We start from the raw sequence: 26,684 nt of genomic DNA, 5'->3' as shown, positions 1-26,684 counted from the left end.
CACTCCACCCCCCCAGGCCACAAAGGAAGCAGTGGGGCCGTTCCATCCTTTATTGGGAGATGACCCGGGAGGGGGGGCACGGGGGGCCCCCCCCACCCTGCAGCCCCCCAAAACCGCTCGGGGGGGCACAGACAGCAGGCAATAAATAAGGGGGATGGGGAGGGGCAGGGAAACAGCCTCCCCTTTCAGTTTGGGGGGGCACCCAGCCCCCTCTTCCTCCAAGCCCCCCCCGCAGCACCCCAAAACCAGTCCTGGGGTGATGGCTGGGCCAACGGGGGGGGGCCGGGATGAGGGGGGGGCCCTTCCCCCCCCTCCTATTTTAGGAGCCCCTGAACCCCAATAAAGTGCCACATTCTTTTGCTGAACCCCCAATCCTTTGAGGCGGGGGGCGGTGGGGGGGCATCCTCAATCCCGGCACCCAAAGGCAACCCCCGCCCCCCGCAGCGGGGGTCCAGCAGGTCCCCGAGGAAGAGGAGGGAGCGAGGAAGGGGGAGGGTGGGGGCTCTGTAAGGCCCCCTCTTTTTGCTCTCCCCCCCCCCCCAGTGTCATTCACAGTGTTCGGCGGGAGAGACATGCCGCAGGGCGAGGGTCGGCACCGAACGCCCGCGGATCCGGCAGGAGGAGGGGACATGGCGCAGCTTCCTCCTCCTTCCTCCTCCTCCTCCTCACTCTCACCTCACCGGCCCGACCGTTTCCTTTCCCAGTGGCGTTTTCGGCCCGGGATAAAACAGAGAGCGGCGGCATGGGGCTGCGTCCCCCCGCCGCGGCTGCGTCCCCCCCGCCGCCATCGCGGCTCAGCAGAGGCTGAAGACGGAGGGAGCCTGAGCCCTGTATTTCTCGTGGAAGTTCTTGAGGATGGGGACGAGGTTGTGGAAAGGCGGGCGGAAGGAAGCCTCCGCTTCCCAGCAGTTCTTCATCAGCCGGTAGATCTGGGAAGGGATGGGAGACGGAGAAATTAATCCGGAGGCAACACGGGGAAGAAAAGGGGGGCTCCTCGCTTTCGGTGCTCTGCCCGTGGCGTTCCCGCCCCCACATTCACCTTTCCCTCCTCTTCCCCACAGCAAGATGAAGCCCTTCCCACTTTTTCTCTTCCCTTTTTTCCCCCCCTCCTTCCCCATTTTTTCCCTTCCCATTTTCCCCTTCCCTTTCTCCACTCTTCCCCTTCTCCACTTTTCTCCATCTTCACCGTTTTTCCCCCTTCCCATTTTTTGCCTTCCTCTTCCCCACTTTTCCCCCTTCCTTTCTTATCTTTCTCTTCCCCATATTTCCCTTCTCCACTCTTCCCTTTCCCTCCCCCTTCCCATTTTTCTCCTTTCTCTTCCCCACTCTCCCCCCTTCCTCCCTCATTTTCCCCTTCCCTTTCTCCATTCTTCCCCTTCCCTCCCCCTTTTCCCCCTTCCCTCCTCACTTTTTCCTCTCCCTTTCCCATCTTTCTCTTCCCTCCTCTATTTCCCCTCTCCATTTTCCCTCTTCCCTCCCCACTCTTACCCTTCCTCCCCATTTTCCCCTTTCCCTCCCCACTTTTCCCCCTTCCCCTTCCCCACTCTTCCCCTCCCCTCCCTCATTTTCCTTCCCTCCCCTTTTTTCCCCTCCCCTCCCTCATCTTCCCCTTCCCTCCCCATTTTCCCCTTCCTTTCCCATCTTTCTCTTCCCTCCTCCCTTTTTCCCTTCCCATTTTCCCCCTTCCTCTCCTCATTTTTCTCCTTCCTCTTCCCCACTTCCCCATTTTTCCCCTTCCCCTTCTCCTCCCCACCTTTTCCCCCCTCCCTTCCCATTTTTCTCTTCCCTCCCCCATTTTTCCCTCCCCATTTTCCCCCTTCCCCTCCCATTTCCCCTGTCCCCAGGGGCCGTGGCAGCCCACGGGGACAGACAAGACAGCTGGACAGACAGACAGCCGTCGGGATGCGGAGCCTCACCTCGCAAGGACAGTCCTTGGGACTCGGCAGCCTCTTCCCCCTGTCCAGCAGCTCGATCAGCCGCAGCACCGTCATCTGCCCCTGCGTCGCCCCGATCATCTCGATGAATTTCTGCGGGGGGGGTGGGGGGGGGGGGAGGGGAAAATCAGCCGCAATCCCCGGTTCGGCAAACGCCGTCGCGGCAAAGCCGGCGTCGCCGACCGGGACTCACCGCGGGAGGGCTCTGGCCGGAGTCGCAGCGGGTCAGGAGCTCGTAGAGCGTCACCCCGAAGGACCAGACGTCGGAGGCGTAGTAAAACTTACACTCCTTGAGGCACTCCACGGCGTACCTGCGCGGTCACGGCCGGCGGTGAGCGCCGGCCTCCCCTCACCCCGAGCCTCCGCACGGCGCACCCGAGCCTGGCGCTGGCCTCTGCTCGCCCTGAGCCTCTGTACCCGAGCCTGGCGCCAGCCTCTGCTCGCCCTGAGCCTCCGCTCGCCATACCCGAGCCCGGCACCAGCCTCCCCTCGCCTTGAGCCTCCACACGCCGTACCCAAGCCCGGCACCAGCCTCCCCTTGCCCTGAGCCTCCACATGCCGTACCCGAGCCCGGCACCAGCCTCCCCTCGCCTTGAGCCTCCACACGCCGTACCCGAGCCCGGCACCAGCCTCCCCTTGCCCTGAGCCTCCACACGCCGTACCCGAGCCCGGCACCAGCCTCCCCTCACCCCGAGCCTCCACACGCCGTACCCAAGCCCGGCACCAGCCTCCCCTCGCCCTGAGCCTCCACACGCCGTACCCGAGCCCGGCACCAGCCTCCCCTCGCCTTGAGCCTCCACACGCCGTACCCAAGCCCGGCACCAGCCTCCCCTTGCCCTGAGCCTCCACATGCCGTACCCGAGCCCGGCACCAGCCTCCGCTCACCCCGAGCCTCCGCTCGCCATACCCGAGCCCGGCGCTGGCCTCCCCTTGCCCTGAGCCTCCACATGCCGTACCCGAGCACCGCACCAGCCTCCGCTCGCCCTGAGCCTCCACACGCCGTACCTGAGCCCAGCGCCGGCCTCCCCTTGCCCTGAGCCTCCACATGCCGTACCCAAGCCCAGCACCAGCCTCCCCTCGCCCTGAGCCTCCGCAAGCCGTACCCGACCCTGGCGCCGGCCTCCCCTTGCCCTGAGCCTCCACACGCTGTACCCGAGCCCGGCACCAGCCTCCCCTCGCCCTGAGCCTCCACACGCCATACCCGAGCCCGGCACCAGCCTCCCCTTGCCCTGAGCCTCCACACGCCGTACCCGAGCCCGGCACCAGCCTCCCCTCGCCCTGAGCCTCCACACGCCGTACCCGAGCCCGGCACCAGCCTCCCCTCGCCCTGAGCCTCCGCACACCGTACCCGAGCCCGGCGCCGGCCTCCCCTTGCCCTGAGCCTCCACATGCCGTACCCAAGCCCGGCACCAGCCTCCCCTCGCCCTGAGCCTCCGCAAGCTGTACCCGACCCTGGCGCCGGCCTCCCCTCGCCCTGAGCCTCCACACGCTGTACCTGAGCACAGCACCAGCCTCCCCTCACCCTGAGCCTCCACAGGCGCCGGCCTCCGCCTGCCCCTAGGGGCCCCAACGCCGCCGCGGCGGGGGCCGCGCTCACCAGAAGACGGGGCTGTCGCCGTCCTCGCAGACGCGGTAATACTCGTGGCCCTCGGGGATGGCTTTGGCTAAGCCAAAATCCCCGATTTTCACCACGTTTTCGTTCTCCAGCAGCACGTTGCGGGCGGCGAGGTCCCTGTGGATGTAGTGGAGGGAGTGCAGGTAGGCCATGCCCTGGGGAAGGGGGAAAAGACGGGGGGTCAGAGCCGTTTTGGGGGGTCAGAGCAGCCACTTTGGGGGGGTTCAGGAGCTGTATCCTGGACAAGGGGGAAAAGATGGGAAGTCAGAGCTGTTTTGGGGGGCTCAGAGCCGTTTTGGGGGGCAGAGGAGCATCCTTGTGGGGGTTCAGAGCTGTTTTGGGGGGGTCAGAGCCATGCCCTGGACAAGGGGGAAAAGATGGGGGGTCAGAGCCATTTTGGGAGTGGTCAGAGTCATTTAGGGGGGCAGAGAAGCCACTTTGGGGGGGTTCAGGAGCTGTTCCCTGGGGAAGGGGGAAAAGATGGGGGGTCAGAGCCATTTGGGGACGGTTCAGAGCCATTTGGGGGCTCAGAGGAGCCACTTTGGGGGAGCAGAGCCACTTTGGGGTGCAGAGCAGCTCTTTTGGGGGGGTCAGAGAGGCCATGCCCTGGACAAGGGGGAAAAAATGGGGGGTTAGAGCTGTTTTGGGGAGCAGAAGAGACATTTTGGGGGGCTCAGAGCCATTTGGGGGAACAGAGGAGCCCAGGGTACAGATAGGTCATGCCCTGGAGAAGGGAAAAGATGGGGGGGTTCGAGCCATTTTGGGGGGGTTCAAAGCCATTTGGAGGGGATCAGAGAAGCCATGCCCAGGAGAAGGGGGAAAAGACAGGGATTTAGAGCTGTTTTGGGGAGCAAGAGACATTTTGGAGCGTTCAGAGCCATTTAGGGGAGCAGAGAAGCCATGCCCTTGAGAAAGGGGGAAAGATGGGGAGTTAGAGCCATTTTGGGGGTTTAGAGCCATTTTGGGGAGCCGCTAAGCCATGCCCTGGAGAAAGGGGAAAGGACGGGGGGTTAGAGCCATTGTGGGGGGGTTTAGAGTCCTTTTGGGGAGCAGAGGAGCCCAGAGTACAGGTAGACAATGACCCGGAGAAAGGGAAAAAGACAGGGCAGGGGGGTCAGAGCCATTTTGGGGGGGTCACAGCGATTTGGGGGGGGGGTCAGAGCCACGGTGGGGAGCGGAGGAGCCCCAGGGAGAAGGCGGGAGGGTTTAGGCTTTACCTCGCAGATCTGCTGGGCGAAGAGCAGGATGTGGGCCAGGCTGACGTTGTGCTTGGGCAGGTAGTCTCGCAGGCTGCCGAGGGGCACGTACTCCATGATCAGCTGCACGATCTTCTCTCCTGGAGGGCGAGGAAGAGGAGGAAGGCGGCGTGTGAACCTCGCGGGGAGAGCGGAACAACCCAAAGACACCCCAACCCCCACCCCTCTGCCAGGAAGGGGATCCCCCCACCGCTACCAGCTGCCTAAAAAAGGTGGGGAATTGGGTTTTTGGCGTCTCCGCGGCGGCGCCGGCGGGAGGGACAACGCAAGGTTGGGCTCCGCCGGCGTTCAACGCCGCCGCCAAGGGGAAAACCTCGCGCGGGGAGAGACGGCGACCGCCACCAACGCCACGGCGCGTCCCCTGGGGCCGCCTCACCCTGCTCGCTGCAGCAACCCTTGTACTTGACGATGTTTTCGTGATAAAGTGTCTTGAGGATCTCGATCTCCCTCTTCCAGCTGGTCAGGAGCTGCTGGCTGCAGCCGGATTTGAGCGATTTCACAGCCACCATTTCCCCCGTGCCGTCGTTCGTGGGGTCGTAGCAATACAGGCTCACTTTGCCGAAGTGACCCTGGCAAAGAGCAGGCACGGAGTTTGAGATCCTGCCAGGAGAAGCTTTCCTGGCCTTTCCCACACTGGAAGCAGCCTCCCTGGAAGCTCTCCATCAGGGACAACAGAGGGGAAATCCTCAGTGAAAACAGATTAAAAATAAACGCTTTTGACCCTCATCCAAATGGAATTTCTTCGGAAATCGGTCTGGAAAAGGCTGGTTCGCCCAGCGGTGACCGAAGCGCTACAAATCACTCAAGACGCCGCGATAACCTGCCACGAGGGAAACATCCTCCCGACCAGCTCCGAGCCGCTCCGCGCTCCCCGTTAAGCCGCCCTCGTTATCTTTATCGGCTCCGTGGTCCGTCGAGGATTTGTTATATCAGCTTTTTCGGGGATTTGGAATCGTAGAAGCATTTAGGTGGGAAAAGAGGCTTAAGATCGTCGAGTTCCAGCGTTAAGCTTAAAAACTACTGACTCCGCCGCTAAACCGCGTCCCTCAGCACCGCGTCGACGCGTCTTTTAAATCCCTCCCGGGACGGTGACTCAACCCCTTCCCTGGGCAGCCTCTTCCAGCGCTCGACGACCCCTTGGATGAAGGGATCGTTTCCAATATCCCACCTGAACCGCCCCGGGTGCAACTTGGGGCCGTTTCCTCTTCCTTGGGAAAAGAGCCGGAGCCCCCCGCCTCGTCACGAGCCCCTTTCAGGCAGTCGTGGGGAGCAAGGTCTCCCCACAGCCTCCTTTTCTCCAGGCTAAAGCACCCCGGTTCCCTCAGCCCCTTCTCTTCTCCTCCAGACCCTTCACCGGCTTTCGCTGCTTCTCTTTGGACGCATGATCCCACCTCGCAGAACCCTTGGAGCCAGGGCAGGACATTGGGGAACCCCGAGGTGCTTTGGGGGGACACGGGACCCTTTGAGCTCGCCCAGCCCAGCCCCCCGCCCCGAGCAGGGACGTCTTCCCCGAGCGCGGGTTGCCCCGAGCCCCGTCCAGCCCCACCTCCAGCGTTCACGGGGCATCGGCCCCTCTCGGGGCGCCCCGGCCCGGGGACTCGCCCCCCTCGGCGCCGGGAATTCCCGCCTCGGCTCCGCTCGGAATCTCCCCTCCGGGAGCTTGAAAGCGCCCGCCCTCGCCCCGGCGCCGTGGGCCCGACGAAGGAGCCCGGCCCCGTCTGCGGGAGCCGCCTCCTCCCCGGGCTGAACACCCCCGGCTCCCCCAGAGGGGTTCCAGCCCTCGGACCCTCCCCGCGGCCGCCTCCGGCCCACAATTCCGGGCCGGGGGGGTTTCTCAAGATGTCGCTTACCTCCCCCAGCTCCCGAATCTTTTTCAGGTAACGTTTCTGAAAGACGGTGGGGTCCGACACCGGGAAGTCGGGGTTCACTGAGGTGACGTCTACGAGGTCTGGAAATGAAGGGGGTGAGGGGAGAGCGTGGGTCGCCTGCCGCAGAGACGCTCTGCACGTTTCCTCGCCCAACCCCTGCGCTCCACGGAGCGCCTTTTCTGGCCTTTTCTTTTTCCTACTTTTCCCTTTTCTTTCCCCTTCTTTTTACTACTTTCCCCCCTTTTTTCCCTTCTCTTTTTTGCCTTTTCTTTTTCCTACTTCCCCCTTTTCTTTCCCCCTTTTCTTCCTTTCTCCCTTTTCTTTCCCCTTCCTTCCTCCCTTCTTTTCCCTTCCTTCCTCCCTTCTTTTCCCTTCCTTCCTCCCTTCTCTTTCCCTTCCTTCCCCCCTTCTCTCTCCCCTTCCTTCACCCCTTCTCTTTCCCCCTTCTCTTTCCCTTCCTTCCCCCCTTCTCTTTCCCTTCCTTCCCCCCTTCTCTCTCCCCTTCCTTCACCCCTTCTCTTTCCCCTTCTCTTTCCCCTTCTTTTCCCCTTCTCTTTCCCCCTTTTCTTTCCCCCCTTCTCTTTTCCCCCTTTTTTAACCTTTTTGCCCCCTTTTTAACCACCTCCCCCCCATCCAGTCCCAAAGGGTCTCCAGCACCACCCCCACCCCACCGCTGCCGAAGCCCCGACGGCTTCGCGGAGGGGAAGGAACAGCGGGGCCGGAATGAACCCCCGCCCCAGCCCCGAGAGGCGCCCGGCGGCGGAGCCTCACTGTGCGGCTGGAGCTGGGTGAGGTCCCGCAGGATGGTGCGGAACGACGGCCGCTCCACCGGCGTGTAGTTCAGGCACTGACAGATGAGCGTGGCCAGCTCCTTGCACGACGGCTCGGGCAGGCGATGCTTTTTCTCGTAAAAACGCTCTTTCTAAGACAAAAAAAACCAGAAAAGCCAAGTCTCAAACGGGGCTGGATCCACCCCGGAACGGAGGAGCTGGGGACGGAGGGAGAAGGCAAATCACCTCCGAAGGAGTGCGCTCCTTCAGCGGGACGTCGGCGTCGAAGCAGATTTCCAGCAACGTGGTGCCAAAGCTCCATTTGTCGGCCGCCGTGCTGAGGTTTCCCACATCCCGGACGCACTCCGGGGCGATCCAGGGGATCCGGTCCACGCGTTCTTTGGAAAAGGGAAGGCGAAATGAGGCGTTGCGGAGGGTAAAGCCCCAAAGACCCCCACGAACACGGGGAGGGGAGGGAAGCTCCCGGCCACGGGGAGCCGCGGCAGGACTGTCTTTAAGCGGCTTTAAGGCCAAAACCAGCCACTGTGACAGAATTTGCAGGCCCGCGTGTTTAAAATGCCATTTATTGCAAAAATTGAGGTCTGAGAGGCAGGGAAGACCTCGCCAAAACAGCTCAGGCACAAACACCACTATTTATTAGCTACCTGCATGTTCAAAATGCCATTTGTTGCAAAAATTGAGGTCTGAGAGGCAGGGAAGACCTCGCCAAAACAGCTCAGGCACAACCCACGCTATTTATTAGCTACCTGGGCTGCAGGAGCGGGGGGAAAAACGCACCCAGATTTTCAGCTCAGGACAAGCCCAGGCTCAGCCCTGCCCAGTCTGAGCACGGAACGACCGAATACCTTCTCGAGAGAGCACCGTAAAGCTGACCCCGGGGTCGCTGAGCTTCACGAAAGGCACAGATCCATCCTCCAGCCCCTTCCTGGCCAGCAGGATGTTTTTCGCGCACACGTTGCCGTGCACCAGGTTTTTATCTTCCTGCGAAAAGGAGGGGATACGGAGCCTTGGAGGAAGCTCCCGCCGTTGCCGCAGAGTAAGGCCGAGCCTTACGGACGACGCCAGGAGATAAAAATGCAGGGCTCCTGGCTCTAATTACGTGCGTCACCTCCCTGCCTCGTTATCCCAAAGCCGAACCCCCGGGGTGGGGATAAAAGGAACGCGAGGATTACCCGGCGCGTGCCCTCACAAGCAGCTAAGCGAGCTTTCCCAAGCTGCTGGCCGCACGCCCGGCGAGCGGGGACGGCAGCGTCCTCACGCGGGGCTCTTCCCAGCTCGCGCGGCTCCAAACACCACGCTGCGGAGCCGGGGTCCAGCGACCCCCGCCCCCCCCGGCCGCTCAGCTCCGCAGCAAAGGGAGCAAGGCGGGTGTCGGGGAGGCGCGGGAAGGGCACGCCATGCTAAAAATCCGCCTCTCCGCTTGGAGGGCGGAGGAAAAACGTGGCAGATCCTTCCTGCCGCGCCGCTGGCAAGACCCAGGGGTGCGGCTGGAGGAAAAGGTGCTCGGAGGCGACCTCCAGCGCGGTTCCCCGCCGGGAAAACCCCCAGCTCCGGCTCTATTACCAGGTAGCTCAAGGCACTGGCCAACTGCTTGGCCACGGTGATTTTCCAGCCCACGGTGACCCGGCCTTTCTCTTTCCGCAGCAGCACATCCAAAGGTCCGTGTTCCACGAACTCCTCCACCATAATATCTGGGGAAGAGGGAGCTATTGCCCTCGGCACGGGGCGGGAGCCGACGGGCCCGGCGACGGAGCCGGCAGCGGCCAAGGGAAAGGCACCAGCGAGGGGCGTTGGGGAGAGCCCCGTACTCACTCTCGGAGCCTCGCACGCAGACCCCGTGCACGAAAGCCAAGTGGACGTGCGACACTTGGCTCATCAGGCTGGCCGTCTCAAAAAAGGCCTGCGGGGAGAGGAGAGAGGGTGTCGGGAAGGCGGACGGTCTCTCAGCGAGCGGCTCGGAGCTGGTTTTCCACCCCCTCTGACCCACCTCCCCCTCCCCGGGGGCTCACCAGGGCGATGTCCCTGTGGCTGGGATCCAGGACTTTGAGGACCACGTGCATCTCCCGGCTGTTGTTGTTCTGCTCGGTGGAGAAATACTCGGCTTCGTCGTCGGCCCCGGCCGTCCCGCAGACGTTCAGCACGCCGTCGTAGATGTTCGTGCGGGTGCCCTGCCCCAGGTGGGCTCGCTGCAGGCAGACGGAGGAGGCAGGCGGGCGTCAGACGGGGCGGAATTTTCAGCTTTGCACACTCGAAGCGACTCTTCCCCTTTCCCTCCGTCACCTCCGTGGATGGCAGGGAAAAAAAACACCTCCTGCCCAGATGGTGCTGCCTCTGCACCGCTCTTTTCCCCCCTCTTCTTGAAGAGGGAAGGGATAAAGCACCAAACCAAACCTAACAACGGCTCTGAGTCTCTCTCCTCTTTGCCCCAGCGGTGTCGGGGGTGCGGTAGCATCCCCCCACGATCGGGAGAGCCGCTTCCTCCAGCCAACCATAGAACCACAGAAAGTCCTGACTGCGAAGGGACCCGCAGGGACCATCGAGCCCAGCTCCCGGCCCTGCACAGGACACCCCAAATTCACACCGTGTCTCTGAGGGCTGTGTCCAAGTGCTCCTTGAATATCGCCGGGCTGGTGCCGTGATGCCTCCCTGGGGAGCCTGTTCCAGGGCTCCACCACCCTCTGGGGGAAGGACCTTCTCCTAAACCCAGCCTAACCCTCCCCTGGCACGTCCTCCTTCCAGCCAAGGCGTTCGCCCCGCCGCCCACCGAGGCAGAGCACCCAACCTGAGTGATCTCGTTCTTGCGGATCTGGTGGAAGCTGAGCTGGGTCAGGTTCAGGATCTGCTTGGCGCTATCCTTCACCTTCCGCGTGATCAGCAGGTCTGAGATCTCTGCGAGAGGAGGGAAGGGGCATACACTAAAGCCCCAGAAACTACCGGACGCCCTCGTTTCCTCGAGGCCGAGGGAGGGAAGATCATCCATCCTCGTACCTCCCGGTTTGGGCGGACAGCATCTCTTCACCGTGAAGCTTTCATCGCCCGACTTGAGGGTGCAGCCCTTGAGAACATCCAAGAGTTCCCGCAAAGTGGAAAATTCCCGGTCCCATCCTTCCAGCATGAAAGAGTTTCCTTTTTTTTGGATGCGGAATTGCCTGTACTTGAGGGGTCCCTGAACCCCAGGAGCCTGGGAAAGAGAGCGGCGGGACGGGCGTCGTGGCTCCCCTCCACACAGCTCGGACCAGGCGCGGCCCAGCTCGTTCCTTAAACGAAACGAGCGCATCCCGGAGCTCGCCGGCCCCGGGAACGCTGCACCGGGAATTACGTCCTACCTGCTGCTGGCCCCTTTTCACCACGGAGAGAATCATCCTGTTGAAGTCAAGGACGCTCCAGCGGATGATGTAGAGCCCTTCCTCTTGCTCCTCTCGCCGCAGCTTGGCAAAAACAAACTCCTCCCTGGCAGCAGGAGAAAAGGGGAACGGCTTCGGATGAGCGGAGGCGGCACGTCCTCCTCGACGCCCCCGGGCCCCTCCGTCGGGAAGCAGCCGCTTACTGCATGGGCCCGTGGATGCCGTTCAAGATGCTCATCACGACACGCGGCGGCGCCACTTCGTGGCACAGGTAGTGGCTGGAGTCAGCCGTCAGTCGGAAATAACCATCCACCAGCGAGACCAAGGAGAGGGCGCTCTCCGAGGACGGGAGAACCACCTCCTGGGGAGAGGGAGGGCACGCGGCGGGTGAGAAACCATCGAGCTGGAGGGCGAGGAGCCCCAAAATCCACCCATCCCTCTGCCAGCCCAAGGAGGAAAGCGTAAAACCCTCGCTTGCCGGCATTAAGCCCGGAAAAAAATCCTTTCTTTTCTCCCCGGCGCTGCCTCCTCGCGCTCTCCGAAGCGCTCCGAGGGGCTCCCACACGCATCGAGACGCTCCGCGGGGCAGCTCGGAGCGAACAAGCCCCACTCACCAGGCACTTGTTGTCCTGCCGGTTGATGCTGACCCTGCAGTCCTTGATGACGATGTGCGTGATCTCCCGGAAATCGCAGAAATGGACCCATTTCGGCTCGCTCCACTCCGCCGCCTGAGCCGGCCCCTTGGGCTCCAGCTCTTTGTTTCTGCTTTTCCTCCCAAAATATCCGCGATGGGAGCAGCTTTCGATGCTCTGCGGAGGCAGAGAAGCAAAGGTGTCAGTTCCAACCCTTCCTACTGCTGGGAAATGGCACTGCTAGCCGGTGAAGGCTACTGGCCAAACTGGGATAAGCTGGAAAGCAATTTGAGGTGCCCAGGGAGCCCGAGGAAAAGCACAGGGACGTGAGCGAGGGAAAAGGAGCCGGCGTGGGATGGGATTTGGATGGAAACGGCTCTTCCCGCCCGGCGGCGGGGAGCGCGAGCGCTGACCTACCTCTACGGGCACGGGTCGCCACTGGATCCCGCTCGTGCCGGTGACGAGGACTTCGTGGGTGACAGGTCGGTCCTTGGGGAGCAACGCGTGCCCGTGCTCCGGCTGCGAACGGCCCCCGTTGACGTAGAGCTGCGCCTTCTCGCCCTCGGAGGAGGTCTCCAAGGAGAGCGCGGGGAAGACCTCGCACCCGAAGCGAGGGGCGAGGTGCTCCAAGGTAGCCAGGTATTTGTACATGACATCCTGCACCGTCAGCTTGCCGGCGCTGACCGTGTGCCGCTGGAAACGCTGCACAAACTTCTTGAAGACGTTTTTCATGCGGAATTTGGTCAGGTAGTTGTTCTGCTGGATCTGGCGGTAGAAGGAGCGCGGGATGCAATCCTTGAAGCTGCAGGAGGGAAGGAACAACCCGTCAGCGAAAGCTCAAGGGCGCCGACGGCCAAACACGCCACCGGAGGAGCCACAATCGATATCTCCATCACCTAAAACAGCCCCCGGACTCGCTCCCGGGGAGGAGAGAGGCTGAAAAACCAGAAAAAAATCCCCTTTGGAGAACGGCAGAGCGCAAAGCGCCCGGCCCCGAGGCTGCGAAGCCAAGCGGTCACCTGTATTTTCTGGCCACTTCCTCAAGAGAGATGCCTTTTTTGATGGCGATGTGCGAGAGGTGAAGCACGGCCATGCCCAGGCTTTCGTTCTTGAACCTCTGGATCTCCTGTTCGCTGTGGAGGTCTTTCAAAGAGGCGACGTCATTGATGAATTCAAATTTTCCCTATAAAAGGGAGAAAAAAGTTAAATAAAAGGGGAAAAAACACCCCCGTACTGACTTCTGGAGCGCTTTTTTTTGTCTTTCTGTTTTAAAGGTGTGGCAGCAGCCCCCTCAGCTCGGCTCCTGGCCTCACAGCGAGGCTTCAAGCAAGACAAAGCCTTTCAGAAAGCCGAACTCCAGCCCTGTTTGTCCTTTAAACAAAACCCTCGCGGATGAAAAAACAGATCCCGACAACAAAGTCGAGCCGAATCCGGTTGGATCGAGAAAATCACCTAATTTCCCACAACCCCAGGTGCAGCCGAGCCCCCGGCCCGGTTCATCACCTGCTCGAACAGATACTCGAAGGACGATTTGTCGAGCAAGGCTCCTCCTTGCAGCTTGTCGTCGGGGGAGTCGCTCTGTCGGGGCACGTTGCGATAAACCGCCGGTTCCTTGTCGTTCATTCCGTGCCAGTTCCGAAAGTAGTACCTGGAAGGGAGGGGGAGGAGGGAGAGCGGCGCTCGCACGTGGGGACGGGAGGGCCGTGGGCCGCCCCTGCCCTCTCTCGCTGCTGAGAGAGGTTGAAAAAGGACGCTTTGGTTTTGCCTCTAAAGCCAGGCCTGGGTCTAGCGGCTGCCCTGGACCCGCTCGAGGCTCGGTTCACCCGTAAATCTGCTCCTTCCTCGCGGTGCAGCTGCCGGCCCCTTCCCTGGGAGCTGCTGGGGGACCGGAGCCAGACCCCAAAGTGGGTTTTGCGGAGGTTTTCTCACCATCTGTCTCAAATTGGGACGCGGAAAGGACCAGCAACGTGAGAGCGGAGAGGTCTATCCCACCCCAGTGCAGCCGGGGATCGCGCTCTGACCTCAAAGTGGCGGGGTTTGGGTTATTTTGGTACGTTTTTAAGAGCGAAACCTCCTGAAATTGCACTGCCGACACAAGAATCAGCCACGGTCCTCAAAAAGCATGACCTGAGCACAAGGCAATGGTTCAGAGGCTGGGAGGCAAAGGGGAAACAACCTCCTCCTGCCACCAAAACGGGTTCCTCAAAGCTTTTTCCACCACGTTTTGCGACCAGCCGCGCCGCACAGCGCGCAGACGCTTCCCCATGGGCCGAGCTTCGTTAAAGGGGCCCTAATTAACTCCGAGCGTGGCCGAGCCCGACCTGCCACCGGTTCTTCAGCGGCGCCGCTCCCCGCAATGCCGTTTCGCAGCCCGGCTCGCTCCACGCCGAGCTTTCTTGCTCCGAAATAAAGGAGAGGAGGCAGGGAGAGGAGCGTCCCTCCGAGCGCCCACGTCTTGAAAATATAAAGGTCTGTGGGCAGAGGGGCTGGGAAGTGCCCGGCGGGGAAGGCCCTGGGGGTGCTGGCTGACAGCCGGCTGGGCATGAGCCAGCAGTGCCCGGGTGGCCAAGGAGGCCACCAGCCCCCGGGCTTGTGTCAGCACTGGGGTGGCCAGCAGGAGCCGGGCAGGGATGGGGCCCCTGTGCTCGGCCCTGGGGAGGCCCCACCTCGAGTGCTGGGCTCAGGTTTGGGCCCCTCGGGACAAGAAGGGCCTTGAGGTGCTGGAGCGTGTCCAGAGAAGGGCAGCGGGGCTGGGGCAGGGTCTGGAGCACAAGTGTGCTGGGGGGCGGCTGGGGGGGTTTAGCCTGGAGAAGGGGGGGCTGAGGGGAGCCCTTCTCGCTCTCTGCAGCCCCCTGAGAGGGGCTGGAGTGAGGGGGGGTCGGTCTCTGCTCCCAAGGAACGAGCGATGGGACGAGAGGGAACGGCCTCGAGCTGCGCCAGGGCAGGTTTAGGTTGGGTGTGAGGGGAAATGTCTCCCCTGCCAGAGCGGTCAGGGAGTGGCACAGGCTGCCCCGAGAGGTGGGGGAGTCGCCGTCCCTGGGGGGGTCAGACACCGCCCAGACGTGGCCCTTGGGGACGTGGTTTGGGGAGGGGGGGGGTTGGGGTTGGACTCAATGGTCCTCGAGGTCTTTTCCAACCTTAACAATTCCGTGATTCCACGAGTTTCCCTTCCCACCGCTCAACCCCCAAAGCCGCGTCTCCGCCCGCCGTTTACGCCCTGGGGTTATTTCGGCGCTCGCGCCGCGCACGGTGCCCACGCGGTATCAAAACTGGAGCCAAAGGGAAAGGCTTTTTCCAGCCCAAAAAGTCACGAGCTCTGCGATTTATCCGCAAGCGGATCCTGCAGGGGCCCGAGGAACACGGAGGCACCGGCCACGAGGGCTCGAAGCCTTCCTCCTCCTCCTCCTCACGCACTTCCCACCATCGCCGTTTCAACCTTCCTCAGATAAACACAGCAGAGCCACGACGGCGTCCCTAAGAGAGGCCTCGGCTCGAAACGCCGCGGCTCCCCAGGAAGGAGGAGGTATTGCAAGTCGTATAAACCAGGCTAATAAACCTCCAAGCCGGGTTTTCCGTTTCTCCCTCGTTTTTACCTTCGTTATGACTCACCCTGAATACAAAATAAAGACCCAACACCAAAACCAAACCCGAACAAAACCAGCCTGGCAGAAAAAAATAAAAGCTTTCCTACGGAACACGCCGGCGGCAACGTTTCGGGAGGAAACGCCGAGGTCGCCGTCCCCGGGGAGGCCGAATATCTCGCAAAAACGCCTAGGAAAACCAGCCGGCGCTTTGCCGGGAGGGCGGCCGGCGCCGCCGCGGCCCCGGGCTCGCTCGGAAAGGCCCTCGGGCCTTCGGTGTTGCGAAAGCGCTTCGGAGGGGACGGAGGGGACGCCGTCCCCGCTACGGAGCCGAGAGGGAGGGGGAAGCGCGGGGCGGGTCAGCCGGGGAGACGCGGGGCGAAAGGCGGAGGCGTATCGGGAGCAGGGAGGTGAATTTTGCGGCGCCGAGGGAGAGGCAGGGACTCCAAACGCATCCCATTCCTCATTAAATAGCCTTCCGAGGCCGATTCAGGCGAGCCCCGCTGAGCTCCCTCAGCTTCCCGACCCACTGCCTAACCTCCACCCGTGGTTTTAAGGCGAATCCAGTAACCCCACGATTAACCTGGGGAGGGGGTGGGGGGCAGGAAAAGCGAGCGGCGTGATTTCCAGCGTTAAGCCTTGTAAGAACCCGGAGCGTCCGGGATCCGCGAGCTCTGGCGGCTCGGCTCCAGGAGGGATGGGAGCAGCGGGACGGGGACGGGGCGGGAGAAGCGGCCTCACCTCATGCGGAAAAGCAGGTTGAGGTTGGTGTCTTTGCCGATTTTGAAGACGTGGTTGGGCGGGAACCAGACTCGGCTCTGGGTGTCGTAGAGGGCGAAGAGGCTGTAGCACAGCGGGGTGATGCCTGAAAGAAAACACCGTGCCGGTGAGGCGCTGCCGAGCCCGGAAAACTTCACATCCGAGAGGATCAAAAAATTTAAAAAGGCAAAAGAACCCTTTTTTTCACCCCTTTCCTCCCAACCCCCTCCCTTTTCCTGGCAGCACAAACCCACCTGCGCTACCGACACCCCACCCCCGGGGACCGAGACGTCCCCGCTCGCAAATGTCAGCGGCAGAGTCTTTTAAAAACTGGTTTTTTAAAAAAAAAAAAAGAGAGAACCGCATGTCTGCCGTCCTTCTGGCGCGCTCGGGGAGAGCCAGCTGGCCCGGCGAGCCTCGGCGGTTTTTATTCCAAAGAAACCCCCGCGCGGAGCTGCGGCGAGGGGAAGGGGAGTCAATAAAACCCGTGAGAACCGCGAACTGAGAGCGGTTTAGGCTTAGGCGAGAGCTTAAACGTTGTCTTAAGGGTTAAAAGAGACATTGACCACCCTTAATTCCAACCGACGCCTGCAGCGAAGCCCCCCTCACACCGGGAGGAACCCGGCGCGGGGGCCCGGCACGATTATTTGGCGGTTCCGCCAGGCGAGGGGAGGCCGAGGGCTCGTTAAACGGGGACACCGATGAGTCAGAGGTGAAGTAATTGCTTTTCGACTCATCACGCTCCAATAACTCACGGCCCCCGTCGGCCCCAGCCCAGCCCGGCTTCTCAGGAACGCCGGAGCAAGCGGGGGATGCCCAAATTCTGGCTGAAGGCTTCGTTAACAGCCCGGTTATCAGGAAGCTGCTGCTTAAAAACACCACGAGAGCTCAAATTTATGAGATAAAGCAGCTAAAACAGGGCCAGAAACTGGAAAAAAAAAAAAAAAAAGGGAATTTCTCAGCTCTGGGACACAACCCCGTCGGGTATCGCGGGGTCTCGGGAGACGGAGCTCCCCGGCGCTCACCGATCCTCCGCGCGAGGTCGATGCAGATCTCCTCGGCGCTGAGCGCGCCGCGGGCGTAGACGCGGCACCGCTCGCGTTCCTCCTCGCCGCTCCAGTGCAGGCAGACCTTCAAACCGCCGCCGGCCGAGAAACAGCAGCCTTCGGCGTCCGACTCGCTGTGCTTCACCGCGCATTGGCACAGAGACATGGCGACGGCCCCCCGAAGACGCCCCGACTGCGGGGACGAGGTTGGGGGTTGGGGGGGGGGCGGAAACGGAGGAATAAAGAAACGTTAGCAAAAAACCGAGCGTCCCGCCACCGGTTCCTCCCAGTCGGGCAACTGGGTGCCCTCGACGCCGGCGCTACGCACCTCGCCGTCAGATGAAGCATAACTCGGCGCCGATCTCCAAAGGCGGCCGGTATCACCTGGGGTGGGGGGAGGCGGGGGGAAAGGATCCGTCGGCGCGAAGCCGGAACCCACCGTGTGTCTCCCCGCGCCGCGGCGCCGGTGTCATGCCCCCTCCGCCCCGCCCGGCTCTTCTCCCCGGTCTCTCCTGGCAAAATCCGATGCCCAAACCCCGGGTTTTTTGGTATTTTTTCACCTTTTAAACCAACCCGGGGCTGTAAAAGCCGCACCCCCCCCAAAAAAACACCTCAAAACCAGCCGTATCGATGCCAGGAGAAGGACCTGGTGCCTTTGTCTCCCACCCGGGGCAGGGGGGGACGGGATCAGCCCGACACGGCGACACGGCGAAGGAAGCCTTCGGAGCAAACACCGGCAATTTTGAGGGGGGGCAGGGGGCGAAAAGCCGTTTCAAGCATCGTGCTTCACTCCCTGCGTCCCCACCGCGGGGGTTTTCCCTGTCCCGCACCCCTCGGAGAGGCGAAACAAGCAGGTTTTGGGTGCGGGGTGGCATTCAGGGTATATAAAAACGAAAGAAACCCAAAGAAACCCATTTTTCCAGGCACTTTGTGCCGTGGCGGGGGTCTCCCCCCCCCCGCAAAGCCCCTCTCCGGATCCTCTCGAGGCGAAGCACGTGATGACGTTGCTTCAGCTTCCGCCTGCGGGCGCGGCAAGATCCCGAAGCCAAATCTTGGCAGATTTCCCCCAATTCCCTCCTCGGGGGTGGGGGCAGAATCCGAAAGGGGCGGCTGCTCCGGCGGCTTCCTCATTTCTAAAAAGCGGAGGGGAAGGCGACGGAGCGGCTCGTGGGAGTCCGAGGCGCAGCAGCAGGAGCCCGGTGCACCCAAAAATGGGTAGAAATAACCTTAAAAAGGCATTTTTTTTCCCCGCATGGGGAGCGGATACGGAGAAAGTGCCGAAACACGGGTTGAGACTGAAAAACGGGATCCAAAAGAATCCTGGATTTCCCCAGATGAGAGGGAAGGGAATAAAATAAACCTCCCCCTGCAAACTTTGCATCCCTTCCCGCTGGATCAAACCTCCCCCCATGCCGTTACTCACGACGGGGGCAAACGGCCGCCGCCGCGGGGGACGAATCTTCCTGATTTCACCCCAATTTCGGTCTCGGGAAGGGTGGTTTCTCCCAGCTGAGGTGTCGCGAGCTCCAAGCACAGGCCTGAGGGGGGAGAGAGGGACTCGGGTCATCACCTAGGGTAAATTTTGAGCCATTGCAAGCTCTCAGAGGGGATTTTCCCCCCCCAAAGCAGCGTTTCAAGCCTCTAATCGCAGCCCCGTGCCGCTACTGGTGCCGGCCGGCCCCACGTTTGGTCCCCGCCCCCACGTTTCAGAGCAGGGAGCGGAGCAACACGCGTGTTTTTGGCGTGTTCGGCGGGGCGGGAAAAGCACCCGGTCGCCGGCGTCGCCCAGCGCGGGAGGCTCGAGGTGCAAAGTCCGGCAGAAGCGGGGGGGGGGATGGCGGGGAGCCCCCTGCCCCATGGCAGCATGGAATGGTGGCCCTCTGTGCCCCACCGCAGCCCCCGGCCCAACACAACCTGACACCCCCCAGCCCCACACATCCAGCCCCTCTGTGGCCCCCAGCCCCACACATCCTGAGACCCCCAGCCCCATAGATCCAGTCCCACCACATCCCGCAGCCCCGTACACCCCGACACCCCCCAACCTCACAGATCCAGACCCCCCACGTCCCCCAGTCCCACACATTCTGACCCCTTGCACCCCACACCTCCCAACCCGACGTATCCGGACGCCCCACGCCAAAGCCCCTCGGATCTCACAGCCACGCCCACCGACACACACACGCCCCACAGCCTGGGGCCCCCAGCCCCACACCCCCTGAGCCCCCCAGCCCATGACATCCCCCCCAGGCTCACAAATCCTGACACCCCCCCAGCCCCACACATCCTGAGACCCCCCAGCCCAGAGAGTCTTAATCCCACACCCCCCTGACGCTGCCAAAACCTCCCAGCCCCACACCCCCTGGCCCCCACATAACCTGAGACCCTCAGCCCCACATATCCTGACCCCACCCCAGAGCCTCCCAGCCCCACACCCCTCACTCCTCCAGCTACACCCCGACCCCCCCCAAATGCTGACACCCCCACCCCAGAGCCTCCCAGCCCCACACCCCCTGACCCCCAGCCCCCCACATCCGGATCCCCCCCGGAGCCTCCCAGCCCCACACATCCCGACCCCCTCCCAACCCCACACGTCCCGAGACGCCCACCCCAGAGCCCCCCAGCCCCACACCCCCTGCCCTCCCCAGGCCCGGACACCACCCCCCTCCCCTTCGCTCCACAGGCCCCGACACCCCCCAGGCCCACGCACGCCACACACGCCCCGGCGCCCCCAGCCCCACACCCCACCCCCACACACGCCCCCCGGTGTCCCCCAGCCCCACACGACCCCCTCCCCAGCCCCACAGCCCCCCCAAGGCCTTACCGGGCCCCGCTCCCCGCCGGCCCGGCCGCCGCTCCGGCCTCCTCCGCCCCGCAGAGCCGCCGCCTCCCATTGGCCCCGAGAGACGCGCGCTGCCATTGGCCCGCCGCCGCCACGCTGACACGCCCACAAGCCTTCGCCCCAAGGGCGGGGCCAGGAGCGGGGCCCCGCCCCGGGAAGGGACGGCGACGGCGGCCGAGGGGGCGGAGCCTCAGAGCGGGAGGGGCCAGAGGGGGCACAGCTGGATCCCAACGGGGGGGTGGGGCCAGAGGGGGCACAGCTGGATCCCAACGGGGGGTGGGGCCAGAGGGGCCACAGCTGGATCCCAACGGGGGGGTGGGGCCAGAGGGGGCACAGCTGGATCCCAACGGGGGGGTGGGGCCAGAGGGGCCACAGCTGGATCCCAACGGGGGGGTGGGGCCAGAGGGGGCACAGCTGGCTCCCAACGGGGGGAGGGGCCAGAGGGGGCACAGCTGGATCCCAACGGGGGGGTGGGGCCAGAGGGGGCACAGCTGGATCCCAACGGGGGGAGGGGCCAGAGGGGGCACAGCTGGACCCCAACGGGGGGAGGGGCCAGAGGGGGCACAGCTGGACCCCAACGGGGGGAGGGGCCAGAGGGGGCACAGCTGGACCCCAACGGGGGGAGGGGCCAGAGGGGGCACAGCTGGATCCCAACGGGGGGAGGGGCCAGAGGGGGCACAGCTGGATCCCAACGGGGGGAGGGGCCGGAGGGGCCAGAGGGGCCACAGCTGGATCCCAACGGGGGGAGGGGCCAGAGGGGCCACAGCTGGATCCCAACGGGGGGGTGGGGCCAGAGGGGGCACAGCTGGCTCCCAACGGGGGGGTGGGGCCAGAGGGGGCACAGCTGGCTCCCAACGGGGGGGTGGGGGCAGAGGGGGCACAGCTGGATCCCAACGGGGGGAGGGGCCAGAGGGGGCACAGCTGGATCCCAACGGGGAGCTGGATCCCAACGGGGGGTGGGGCCAGAGGGGGCACAGCTGGATCCCAATGGGGGAAGAGGGGGGGGCACGCTCCATCACCACACCCCCCTCCCAGGGGCTGTCTGGGGGAGGGCGGGGGGGCTCCACTCCATCCCCACCCCTCCCCCATCCCTAAATTCACACCCAACTCCTTCAATCTCTTTATTCCACACAAGAGCCGCCAGGCGCCGCCACTGCGGGGCCCCCCCAAACCCCCCCATCCCCCCCAAACCTCCCCCCTCCCCCGCCGGGCTGGATGGCAGGGGAAGCGGGGGGAGGGGCACACACAGCTCACGGACCTTCCCCAAAACGTCTCTACAGTGTGGAAAGGGGGGGGGGGGAAGCGGGGGGGAAGCGGGGGGGAAGCGGGGGGGAGCGGGGGGGGGAGCGGGGGGGGGGAGCGGGGAGGAGGGGGAGCACAGGCTAAACCCCTTTACGCCCCTTTTTTTTTAAATGCTTCATGCCCCATTTTTGATGATTTACCCCCGTTTTTTTTAACCCTTTTTAGACTTTATATCCCTTTTTTAGTCTTTACACGCCCTTTTTTAGACTTCACGCCTTTTTTCATATTTTACACACTTTTTTGATGCTTTACACCCCCTTTTTTATACTTTACACCCTTTTTATTACACTTTACAGCCCCATTTTTATGCTTTACACCCCATTTTCTCGTGATTTACGCCTTTTTTCACACCCCCCCCACCCCCCACCCCCCCCAGCTCACGCGTTTCCTTTTTCCTCGGCGCCGTTTTCCTTCTTAATCTCCTCATAAACGGCTTCGCCGCCGCCCTTGTCGGCCCCTTCCCCGCCCTTGGCGTTGGGGACCCAGAGCCCCGAGTCGATGCATCGCTGCATGTGGTATTTGGCCTCCTGGAAAGGATTTTGGGGGTGAGGGGAAGGTTTGGGTGGGGGCGTCTGTTGAGGGGCACCCCAGAAGCCCCCCCCAGGGGTGTCGGGGAAGGAAATAAACTCACGGTTGGATCCATTTTGCTGATTGTGTCTTGCAGCATCTGAACGTCTTTTACGTCGAAGCATTTCTGCAGCTCCTGTGAGGCCGAAGGCGAGGCACATGAGGAACTCCCCGAGCCGTTAAACCATAAAACACACCCAAATTTTGCTCATTTATCCCCCCAAAAATGGATGCGCGGTGCTACTCACGGGTGGCAGGGACTCGTACACCTCCACGGGGTCGAGCCCGCCGGGGCCCAGGCGTTTCTGTCGCTCCTCTTCCTCGTATTCCTTCATCGCCTTCTCGATGCGGATCTTGGCTCGGCCTCGCACCCGCTCCTTGAAGGCCTCCAGCTCGTCGTTGAAGCCCTCCATGTACTGCTGGTCGGCCGTCTGCGGGGGGAAGGGGGCGATGGGGGGGCCTTCAGGCGCCCCTAAACCCCCGTTTCCCTCCCCCAAAATCCACCCCGGGGCCCCACCCGGCTCCATCTCTTCGCTGCGGTGCCGGGGAGCTGGAAAAACCACCTCCCTCAAAGGGTTTTGGGGGGGCGTGGGGGTCCGATGTATTCTTACCTTAATTTTGGTGAAAAACTGCCTGAAACAAGCCCTGGGGTCGACCTTGAGGCTCTTGGCCAGCTCCAGGATGAACTGCATGACGATGGTCTGGTGGGCTACCTGCTCCATCAGGGCGTGTTTCTGGGGAGGGAGGGGGGAAAGGGATGTGAGGACCCCACGAATTCACCTGCTCCAGGTTCCCCGCGTCAGGGAGGTCAGGGGAACCCCCTTTTTTTTTTGGGGGGGGGGGGGGGGGCCGGAAGAGTCACTGAATCACAGAATGGCGGGGGTCAGAAGGGACATCTGGGGGTCACCTCGTCCAGCCCCCCTGCGTGAGCAGGGACCCCCAGAGCAGGGGCACAGGGCCGCGTCCAGGCGGGGGGTGAATGTCTCCAGGGAAGGGACCCCACAGCCTCTCTGGGCAGCCTGTGCCCCTGCTCTGGCACCCGCACAGGGAAGGGGTTTGTCCTCATGTTCAGGGGGAACTTCCCGTGTTCCAGCTTGTGCCCGTGGCCCCTCGGCCTGGCGTTGGGCACCACTGGAAAGAGCCCGGCCCCATCCCCCTGACACCCGCCCTTCAGGTATTTATAGGCACTGATGAGACCCCCCTCAGCCTTCTCTTCTCCAGGCTGAACCAACCCAGGTCTCTCAGCCTTTCATAGAACCATAAAGGTTGGAAAAGACCTCGAGGATCATCAAGTCCAGCCCCAACCCAACCTCCCCCCCCCCCAATAAACCACGTCCCCACAGGCCACGTCTGCGCGGTGTCTGACCCCCCCAGAGATGGCGACTCCCCCACCTCTCGGGGCAGCCTGTGCCACTCCCTGACCGCTCTCTCAGTCAAGAAATTGTTCCTAATTTCCAATCTAAACCTGCCCTGATGCAACTTTCCTCATAAGCTCCTAGAGAGTGTCCAGAGGAGGGACACGGGGTTGGGAAGGGTTTAGAGGGGAACAGTACAAGGAGCGGCTGGAGTCCCTGGGGTTGTTCAGCTGGAGCAGAGGGGGCCGAGGGCAGCCTCATGGTGCTCTGCAGCCCCCTCCCGAGGGCAGGAGGAGGGGCAGGGCTGGTCTCTGCTCTCTGGTGCCCAACGCCAGGCCCCGAGGGAACGGCAGGGAGATGTGCCAGGGGAGGGTTAGGCTGGGTTTAGGAGAAGGTCCTTCCCCCAGAGGGTGGTGGAGCCCTGGCACAGGCTCCCCAGGGAGGCATCACGGCACCAGCCCGGCGATATTCAAGGAGCACTTGGCCAAGGCCCTCAGAGACATGGTGTGAATTTGGGGTGTCCTGGGCAGGGCCGGGAGCTGGGCTCGATGGTCCCTGCGGGTCCCTTCGCGCCCAGGACATTCTCCATGATTAAAATCATCCCACTCATCCTGTCAGAACAGGCCTTGCTAAAAAAGAAGGAAGGAGGGATTTAAAAATCCCCAGGAGGGATTTAAAAGACGCACCAAGATGGTGCCAAGGGACACGGTTTAGCGGCAGAGTCAGTACTACTTAAGCTTAACACCAGGTCTCGATGACCTTAAGCCTCTTTTTCCCGCCTAAATCATTCCCCGAATCCCTGATTTCTGACAGGAAAAGCAAACCAACCCGCGGCAGAAAAACCGGCGAGGGAATGGCAACCGCGGCGCGGTTCCTCTCACCTCTTCCACCTCCAGATCGATGCACCAGATGACCAAGTAATTCGCCGTCTCCTCGCAAACGAGGTGAGGGTTATCGGAGAGATATTTCTGGCTGTCGTCCCAGCGCCGCAGCATCCCTGCAAAGCAGGGCAGCCCCAGTTAGCGGGGGATGGGGGGGGTTCCACCAGTTAAATAATAAAAAAAAAACCTTGTCAGGGATAAAAAAGGTGGGAGTGGAGGGGGGGGGTGTGATGATTCATCCCGAAGTTAAATAAAACCCCCCAAAATTGCGATTAATGACGGCAACGTGCGAAGATTCGCCTCGGCCGCGGGAGCGGGCGGGAGGTATTGGGAAAAAACCCACGTCAAATGGTCAAATAGTCAAGGGGGCCCAAATAGTCCCTGGACCAAGTGGCTTCCCAGGCCACGGGGAGCCCCCCCAGAAAGGGGGCGCAGCGTTCGTCCCCCCAAACCCCCGCCGTGCCGCTCACCGAAGTGTTTGATCTGCTTCTCGTATCTCTCCACGAAGGTTTTGTGTTTTTTCTCTTTCTGTTCCTCCGTCTCTTCCTTCTCCTCCGGTTTCACATTGAAAACGCTCTGGGGAGGGGAAGGAACGTGAGCCGCCATCCCAGGGCGAGGGTGGGGGGACACAGGTGGGGGGCTCCCCAAAACCCACCTTGCTGAAGCCGTCCTTGCTGAGGGTGTCCACGTTCCAAGGCATGTTCTTTTCCTTCTTTTTTAATTCTTCCAATTTGTTTTCCCAGCTTTTCTCTTCATTTTTCAGCTGCTGGGCTTCGGCCTGCAGCTTCGCCAGCTCCCCCTTCCCGCTTTCCGCATCCGCCAGTTCCAACTCCTTCATTTTTTTCTGGCATTCGGCGAGTTTCCGCTTGCATTCCCGGCATCCTTTATCCAGCTCTTCTTTTTCCTTCTGGAATTGCTCCATCCTCTCCACTCGAGCCTGGAAGGCGACAGGATGGGAAGAGGTTAGAGAGGGGGGTGGATCGTTAATTCCCGCTCCAGGAAACCCCATACGCTCCCAGATCTGTTAATCCCTTGGGAATAAGGTGAAGCATGAGGGGTGACCAACATCCCCCACCCCAAAATAAAGCTGATTTAGGGGAAAAACTCAAGTCCCTCAGCACGGCTCCGGGGTGTTTTGTGGCATTTGGGAGGGAAGGGATCAGGATGCAGCTTTTTTTTTTCCCTGTCTTCCTGTTAAATTGAGGCCGATTCCGGAATATAGCAGCAAGGATTCGGCTTCCTCCGGCTCCTGGAGGACGTGGGGCAGCGCAGCCCCCCACCCGCTGATTGCCATGGCAACAGGGGTACCCTCCCTCCCATGGGGGTCCCTGAGACGGTTGCCATAGAAACGAGGGAGCCCTTTCCCAATGGGGATCCCAGTGCCCGTTACCATGGGAACAGGGGAACACCACCACCCCCCGCCATGGGCGCTCCCCCCTCCATGGGGGTCCAGGGATCCATTGCCATGGGAACGGTGGACACACACCTCCTTCTCCGCCGCCATAGGGGCTCCCCCTTTCTCCCCCCCTTCCCCCCCGGGGGTCCGGGGATCCGTTGCCATGGGAAAGGGGAACACCCCCCACTCGGGGCTCCCCCCTTCTCCCGCACGACAGGGGCTCCCCCTTACTCCCCCTCCATGGGGGTCCGGGGATCCGTTACCATGGGAACGGGGAACACCCCCCCTCCCGGGGGCTCCCCTTTCTCCCCCCCCCGGGGGTCCCGGAACCCGTTGCCATGGGAACGGGGAACACCCCCCTCCTCCCGGGGGCTCCCCCTTCTCCCCCCCCCGGGGTCCCGGGGCCTGTTGCCATGGGAACGGCCCTCTCTGGGGAGCCCGCCCCGGGGAGCGGGGCGGGAGGACGAGGCCGCCCCCCCCCCCGCCTCACCTGATGCCGCCATCGGAAGAGACTGGCCGTGTCGATGTTGGGGTGAGTCTCGTCCTCATCGTCCGAGACCTCGATGTGGTCCCACACGCTATAATCCACCATGGCGGGGCCGCCCCGGGGCCGCCTCCGGCCGCTTCTCGAACCCTCCAGCCCCCGCCCCGCCCGACTTCCGCCCGCAACTCGCGCACTTCCGGGCGCGCCGCGGCACGCACTTCCGCTTGCGCTGTCACCCTGCGCGTGCGCACAACCCACCAAAGACACGGCCGCCTCGCCCGGCACAAAGATGGCGCGGGTTTTAAAGAGACACGCGCGCTGAAAAAGGCGGGGGGAGGGTAGGGCTATGCCGCTCGACGCCCTAAGGGCTAGGGGGCTCCCCTCTCCCCCACCAGTCAGGGTCTGCCCAGGTGGGCGCGGGGGGGGACACGGGGGCCCGTGGGGAGGGAGGTGCTGCACAGCTGGGGACCAGGGGACAGAGGGACATAGGGGGACAGAGGGACATGAGGGGACATGGCACCTTTGGGACAGAGGGACATGGGGACAGACGGACATGGTGGCCCAGGGATGTGGGGACAGAGAGACATGAGAGGACATGGTGCCTTGGGGACAGAGGGACATGGGGACAGATAGACACGGTAGCCCAGGGACGTGGGGACAGAGGGACATAGGGACAGAGGGACATAGGGGGACATGGCGCTTGGGGACAGAGGGACATGGGCACAGACAGAAACGGTGGCCTGGGGACATAGGGACAGAGGGACATGGGGACAGATGGACACGGTGGCCCAGGGACATGGGGGCAGAGGGACATGGGTACAGACAGACATGGGGACAGACGGACACGGTGGCCCAGCGATGCAGGGACAGAGGGACATGGAGGGGATGCATGGAGGTATCAGGGGTGGGGTGGGGCAGCGCTGGGGGGTCCCCGGTGCCGGGGCGGGGACATTGGGGACACCGGGGGGGGCATTGGGGACGCCGGGGATCCCCGGGGATGCCGGGGTGGGGACACACACGGGACCCGCGTGGGG

General features: G+C 62.7%; 2 protein-coding genes across 4 annotated transcripts; both read right to left on the bottom strand.

Annotated features, from left to right (window-relative positions):
- Window positions 1-36: 36 nt before the first annotated feature.
- On the bottom strand, window positions 37-19,794 carry TYK2 (tyrosine kinase 2). Of its 3 annotated transcripts, XM_064437109.1 has the most exons (27): window positions 19,648-19,794; window positions 18,250-18,364; window positions 17,438-17,545; window positions 17,155-17,210; window positions 16,806-17,019; window positions 15,763-15,886; window positions 12,944-13,088; window positions 12,460-12,623; window positions 11,858-12,242; window positions 11,423-11,617; window positions 11,012-11,169; window positions 10,791-10,914; window positions 10,453-10,645; window positions 10,247-10,353; window positions 9,474-9,650; window positions 9,277-9,364; window positions 9,028-9,155; window positions 8,310-8,445; window positions 7,690-7,841; window positions 7,445-7,595; window positions 6,656-6,753; window positions 5,182-5,374; window positions 4,767-4,885; window positions 3,532-3,704; window positions 2,128-2,245; window positions 1,917-2,027; window positions 37-929 (listed from the first exon to the last, which is right to left on the bottom strand). In XM_064437109.1, the coding sequence occupies exons 5-27, from the start codon at window positions 16,990-16,992 to the stop codon at window positions 795-797; spliced, it is 3,561 nt and encodes a 1,186-aa protein (XP_064293179.1). In that variant the 5' UTR covers window positions 16,993-17,019; window positions 17,155-17,210; window positions 17,438-17,545; window positions 18,250-18,364; window positions 19,648-19,794; the 3' UTR covers window positions 37-794. The 3 variants fall into 3 exon arrangements, with proteins under 3 accessions (XP_064293179.1, XP_064293178.1, XP_064293180.1); XM_064437108.1 differs by lacking the exon at window positions 17,438-17,545; XM_064437110.1 differs by lacking the exons at window positions 17,155-17,210; window positions 17,438-17,545; window positions 18,250-18,364; window positions 19,648-19,794 and adding an exon at window positions 16,536-16,708 and having other exon boundaries at window positions 16,806-16,944.
- A 979-nt stretch (window positions 19,795-20,773) lies between these two features.
- On the bottom strand, window positions 20,774-25,840 carry CDC37 (cell division cycle 37, HSP90 cochaperone). The gene is made up of 8 exons (XM_064437321.1): window positions 25,657-25,840; window positions 24,426-24,707; window positions 24,241-24,346; window positions 23,771-23,886; window positions 22,146-22,268; window positions 21,783-21,965; window positions 21,599-21,670; window positions 20,774-21,494 (listed from the first exon to the last, which is right to left on the bottom strand). Exons 1-8 carry the CDS (start codon window positions 25,756-25,758, stop codon window positions 21,345-21,347), a joined length of 1,134 nt encoding a protein of 377 aa, XP_064293391.1. The 5' UTR covers window positions 25,759-25,840; the 3' UTR covers window positions 20,774-21,344.
- Window positions 25,841-26,684: the final 844 nt, after the last annotated feature.

Source organism: Phalacrocorax carbo, chromosome 30 (genome assembly GCF_963921805.1).
Source record: "Phalacrocorax carbo chromosome 30, bPhaCar2.1, whole genome shotgun sequence".
Classification (NCBI taxonomy): Eukaryota; Metazoa; Chordata; class Aves; order Suliformes; family Phalacrocoracidae; genus Phalacrocorax; species Phalacrocorax carbo.
Note: the sequence above shows the minus strand (reverse complement) of the source record. Positions and strands in the feature narration are given on the sequence as shown.